At 46.1% G+C, this 5,793-nt stretch overlaps 1 protein-coding gene across 4 annotated transcripts; it reads left to right on the forward strand.

The window, feature by feature from the left end:
- The first annotated feature begins 2,497 nt into the window (after positions 1-2,497).
- LOC135523058 (C-type natriuretic peptide 1-like) lies at positions 2,498-5,476 on the forward strand. Of its 4 annotated transcripts, none has more exons than XM_064949779.1 (3): positions 2,498-3,022; positions 3,671-3,857; positions 4,668-5,476. In XM_064949779.1, the coding sequence occupies exons 2-3, from the start codon at positions 3,759-3,761 to the stop codon at positions 4,959-4,961; spliced, it is 393 nt and encodes a 130-aa protein (XP_064805851.1). In that variant the 5' UTR covers positions 2,498-3,022; positions 3,671-3,758; the 3' UTR covers positions 4,962-5,476. The 4 variants fall into 4 exon arrangements, with proteins under 4 accessions (XP_064805851.1, XP_064805852.1, XP_064805854.1 ...); XM_064949780.1 differs by having other exon boundaries at positions 3,690-3,857; XM_064949782.1 differs by lacking the exon at positions 2,498-3,022 and adding an exon at positions 3,040-3,134 and having other exon boundaries at positions 3,690-3,857.
- Positions 5,477-5,793: the final 317 nt, after the last annotated feature.

Here is a 5,793-nt window from a genome sequence, read left to right on the forward strand (position 1 = left end):
TGTGCAGCGTGCATGTGAATATATTTCATGTTCTTTGTGATTGTGTAGGCAACTTTGTGCATAATTTCTCTATTGTAGTACATCATTGATAAATCATATAGGTCCACTACACGACTTTGATATGCGACAGTAGGGATTAAGAGGTGAGTATATGCAATGCCCACTGAGCAAAAGCTCCACTACACCCTGGCCCTTTGTTTTACAAAAAGTGCATTCTCCTACATGAGTGTGCTGGTATTACAGTTGATTTTACAGGTTTGCCACTGTGCAAACAGTCTATAATAGATTTTTTTTTTTTAAAGCTGTTACTATATTAATGTTTCAGGAAAGGAGTGTGTATATTTGGCCTGGAGAAGCAGCTCTATGTGCTGACTGAATGGAAGCTGATAATGAGTTTTTTACTCTGGTCTTGGGAAGACATTAGGAGTCCTCACTGTCTGTAACAGAGTACAAATGGATCAGACGCCCAGGAAGACCAGACTCAGTACTACAACAGGCTTTAGGCTATAGCCAATCAGGTCTATGCTCATGCCTGTGTATCTGCAGGTAGTCTTATGACAGACAACACCAGCATGTATGAGAGATTTGGTCCTGGGTGCTGAGATTAATCTGCTGGTGATCAGAGCATGTGTTGAACCTTTGCATTGCCTGCTGGTGTTACGGCAGAGAGGCTGCAGGGGGCTGAGAGCAGATGGTACTGACAGACTGTAACTCACTGTATGAGGGAGAGAAGGCACCACACACAGGGTAGAGCGAGGCTATAAACACACAGGATGGAAAGTGAGGTTTTGCAATGACCACTATACACACACACACACACACACACACACAGCAGAGATGCTATGACACAAATGCAGTGCAGGAATATACAGTGGGGAGAACACATTTGATACACTGATTTTGCAGGTTTTCCTACTTACAAAGCATGTAGAGGTCTAATTTTTATCATAGGTACACTTCAACTGTGAGAGACTGAATCTAAAACAAAAATCCAGAAAATCACATTGTATGATTTTTAAGTAATGCATTTGCATTTTATTGCATGACATAAGTATTTGATCACCAACCAACCAGTAAGAATTCCAGCTCTCACAGACCTGTTAGTTTTTCTTTAAGAATCCCTCCTGTTCTCCACTCATTACCTGTATTAACTGCACCTCGTTGAACTCTTTACCGGTATTAAAGACAACTGTCCTCACACTCAATCAAACATACTCCAACGTCTCCACAATGGCCAAGACCAGAGAGCTGTGTAAGGACATCAGGGATAAAATTGTAGACCTGCACAAGGCTGGGATGGGCTACAGGACAATAGGCAAGCAGCTTGGTGAGAAGGCAACAACTGTTGGCACGATTATTAGAAAATGGAAGAAGTTCAAGATGACGGTCAATCACCCTCGGTCTGGGGCTCCATGCAAGGTATCGCCTTGTGGGGCATCAATGATCATGAGGAAGGTGAAGAATCAGCCCAGAACTACACGGCAGGACCTGGTCAATGACCTGAAGAGAGCTGGGACCACAGTCTCAAAGAAAACCATTAGTAACACACTACGCCGTCATGGATTAAAATCCTGCAGCGCACGCAAGGTCCCTCTGCTCAAGCCAGCGCATGTCCAGGCCTGTCTGAAGTTTGCCAATGACCATCTGGATGGCCCAGAGGAGGAATGGGAGAAAGTCGTGTGGTCTGATGAGACAAAAATAGAGCTTTTTGGTGTGAACTCCACTCGCTGTGTTTGGAAGAAGAAGGATGAGTACAACCCCAAGAACATCATCCCAACCGTGAATTATGGAGGTGGAAACATTCTTTGGGGATGCTTTTCTGCAGGGGGACAGGACGACTGCACCGTATTGAGGGGAGGATGGATGGGGCCATGTATCACGAGATCTTAGCCAACAACCTCCTTCCCTCAGTAAGAGCATTGAAGATGGGTTGTGGCTGGGTCTTCCAGCATGACAACGACCCGAAACACACAGCCAGGGCAGCTAAGGAGTGGCTCCGTAAGAAGCATCTCAAGGTCCTGGAGTGGCCTAACCAGTCTTCAGACCTGAACCCAATAGAATGTCTTTGGAGGAAGCTGAAAGTCCGTATTGCCCAGCGACAGCCCCGAAACCTGAAGGATCTGGAGAAGGTCTGTATGGAGGAGTGGGCCAAAATCCCTGCTGCAGTGTGTGCAAACCTGGTCAAGAACTACAGGAAACATATGATCTCTGTAATTGTAAACAAAGGTTTCTGTACCAAATACTAAGTTAGTTTATTTTCAAATACTTGTGTCATGCAATAAAATGCAAATTAATTACTTAAAAATCATACATGATTTTCTGGATTTTTGTTTTAGATTCCGTCTCACAGTTGAGGTGTACCTATGATAAAAATGACAGACCTCTACATGCTTTGTAAGTAGGAAAACCTGCAAAAGCGGCAGTGTATCAAATACTTGTTCTCCCCACTGTATACACCTACTGATGGGGTGGTGGGGTTACCAAACCGATGGAGGACGACCTCCACTGTAGGTCCAGTTTCAAAAATTGGTCCCACCCAGCCACTGTACGCGTTGGGCGCTCTTGTCATGTTTCTGTTTACCCTTTGACCCTGACAGGTGTCCTCCCGTGACATCATTGTGTTCCAAGCAGGGGAGATGTGTGGCCACTGGCAACCTCTAGTCACCTTGGTGATGACAAACACTCCTACTGCCATGACATCATCCCAGTGATGAAGTAGGGGAGGGGGCCGGAGGGAGGATATTTGCCGGTATAAACCCGCCGCATCATCCCAGCTGATACACTAACATTAAACCACTGCCAAGCGAACACAAATGCAAGAGGCAAACACATCCTTTCAATAATATCACTGAGAGAGAGGGAAGAGGCGAAAAGGAGGGGCAAAGCGTGAGATAGGGATGCTTTCAGCAGGTGCCAACCAGTGAGAGGTAGCTGATAGAGGGAAAGACTGAGAGAAAGACAGATGCAGCCAGCCTGTGAGAGCACACAGTGACCCACAGCATCGGAGACAAGAGAAGACAGTGTGAGTTGTTTCATGCATTCTTTATTTGTTCCTTTAGCGAAAGGGTGAGAGGTTATGCACCTGTGCTTTCAGGTTGATTAGATACAGAGGAAGATGGAATTTGTACCAAAAAGTAGGTATTGCTGCATATTTTATTGTATACAATGAATGTTTTATTTAGTACGTTATTATCATGCAGTAATTATTATTCCTGAGTAAATACTTAAATGAATCCATGTCTATTTAATCTTGAAGAACCAGGAAGTACAATGTACTGATTTGTTATAGAGGAATCAGGGGCTCATTTGTTGATCTGATATTTTGTAAGATATTCAATGAAAATTACTACTCATCTCACAGACATAATGTCACTTTCTACCTCGTCTCAGATTTTCATACCGTAGTATATTGTGTGTACAAGGCAATTTCTCCCTTGGCGAAAATGAGGTTTTTCTCATTTATTTGATTATTAACATCAGAGTATTAAATGCCATCATAAAGCATGATCATGGATGTATCTTTATGGTCAGTAGAGTCGTGGTCATTGCTCTGTGTAATGTGTAGTCAAACATTTTTCTGTATGGTTTTAGAGATGTATTATAGTTGTATCAATAGTCACTGTATTATCTATATTGGCATATTAATATGAATTCCTCTCTGTTTTAACAGAATCCTGTTGTCATTGCAGTGTCTGTGTAGTCGTGTCCAGCCAGTCTCCTGCATTACTGTTCCTGCCCTCCCTCTACTCACTGCTGCCATGCTGTACCCAGCTCTGCTCTGTGCTGCTCTGCTCCTGATAGCACCCCTGGGGCACACAGAGGGGCGCACCCTGCACCCCTCACCTGATGCCATCCAGGTAAGGAGGGAGAAGGGAGAGGGATGGTGGGAGGAGAATAGTAAGAAGAGGGGTGATGGGGATGGAGAAGGAGGGGGGAGTGGGACAGAGGGGGGGATGGAGAAGTAGGGGGATCTGGGGAGAGTGGGACAGAGGGGAGATGAGGATGGAGAAGGAGGGGGAGTGGGACAGAGGGGAGGATGGAGAAGGAGGGGGAGTGGGACAGAGGGGGGGATGGAGAAGTAGGGGGATCTGGGGAGAGTGGGACAGAGGGGAGATGAGGATGGAGAAGGAGGGGGAGTGTAGGGGGACAGATGGGGATGGAGAAGGAGGGGGAGAGTGGGACAGAGGGGGGATGGAGAAGTAGGGGGATCTGGGGAGAGTGGGACAGAGGGGAGATGGAGAAGGAGGGGGACAGATGGGGATGGAGGGGGAGTGAAGGGGTAGCTGGGGAGAGTGGGACAGAGGGGAGATGGAGAAGGAGGGGGACAGATGGGGATGGAGGGGGAGTGTAGGGGTAGCTGGGGAGAGTGGGACAGAGGGGAGATGGGGAAGGAGGGGGAGTGTAGGGGTAGCTGGGGAGAGGGGGGATGGAGAAGGAGTGTAGGGGTAGCTAGGGAGAGTGTGACAGAGGGGGGAGATGGAGAAGGAGAAGGAGGGGTAGCTGGGGATGGAGGGGGAGTGTAGGGGTAGCTGTGGTGCGAGTGGGAGAGGGGAGTAGAGGGTATATTTGGATTGAGGGCAGAGATGGATCATCAATAACTTTTTTACGGAGCTCTCGTGACTTTTCTGGGTAGTAATAGTAACACCATATTTGTTGTTCCTGCCTAGTTTGTTGAGCAGTTTCTGGATCGCTACAACGACCTGACCCTGGATGACCTGGAGAACCTGGTGAGCAGCCAACCAGAGGAGCCCTCTGCTTTTACTTCCGGGGTCAAAGTCGCTGAGTACCCCAAATGGGCTGACATACCAGCACAGGGCGACAGCACCTGGCTCCGCCTCCTGAAGGGGACCCTGGCCAATCAGAAAAGAGCTGTGACGGACCGGTCGAGGAGGGGGTGGAACCGAGGATGCTTCGGGCTCAAACTGGACAGGATCGGGTCAATGAGTGGACTGGGCTGCTAGTGGAGAGAGAGGAAGAGACTGACACCCCTCAGGGGATATGAGGACGAACACACAGTAGGCTGCTACACAGCACACAGTCATTTACACACATGTGGTGAATACAAGGATGTTAATGTGAGTACAAAGGAGGTCTACATGTAGCGTAGCTGTAGTACTTGCTGTATTGCTAATGTGGTTCCATCGAGCTTAAAGAAAGTTACTCTGTATGTCTCCTGGCTGTTGGAAGGGGTTAGCTGTACTTATTGTATCAGAGTTATGTTTACATCAAGATGTTATTATATTTTAAGTCTCTGAGTTGTTTTGACAGTAAATCTGCACTTTATTTAAAACTAGGTATTTAAAAGTGTTGTATTTCTTTACTAATATTGTTCTTGTTAATCCTGCAGGAATAGTTGTTGGCATGTTTAATGGAAATAAATATTTGAAAAAAATGTAATAATATAATTCAAGTCAAATGTTTCTTCTCTGCTATTGATTTGACATACATTTGGCACGAATAAATGTACACTGAACCACGTTGTATTGAGTGTTGTTCTATTAAAGTCCTGACACCTTCCAGTGGCAGATTCATCCTCAAATCCTCGACTCCATTTGTTCATTTCACATTCATCTACATATTCATGCATTTCCATTCAATTTGAAGGTTCAATTTCTCACAGCAGATATTTATACCTCTGTTTCCATGGTTGTTTTTATTAAATCTGCCACAGGCAGCTGAGGGAGAGGGAGAAGGTACATGTCTTCCTCAGAGCTAAATGAAATGCCTGCGTTAAATGGTGGGGTTGTGTGGGAGGACCAATTAGGGCTTGGAGCTACGCTAATCAAGCTACCA

Source organism: Oncorhynchus masou, chromosome 30, assembly GCF_036934945.1.
Source record: "Oncorhynchus masou masou isolate Uvic2021 chromosome 30, UVic_Omas_1.1, whole genome shotgun sequence".
In the NCBI taxonomy this organism is placed as follows: Eukaryota; Metazoa; Chordata; class Actinopteri; order Salmoniformes; family Salmonidae; genus Oncorhynchus; species Oncorhynchus masou.

Excerpts from the sequence above, each read along its gene's own strand:
- LOC135523058 (XM_064949779.1), top strand. The coding sequence starts at position 3,759 with ATGCTGTACCCAGCTCTGCTCTGTGCTGCTCTGCTCCTGATAGCACCC. Across the intron at positions 3,858-4,667 it reads CCTCACCTGATGCCATCCAG|TTTGTTGAGCAGTTTCTGGA; the intron begins GTAAGGAGGGAG and ends GTTCCTGCCTAG.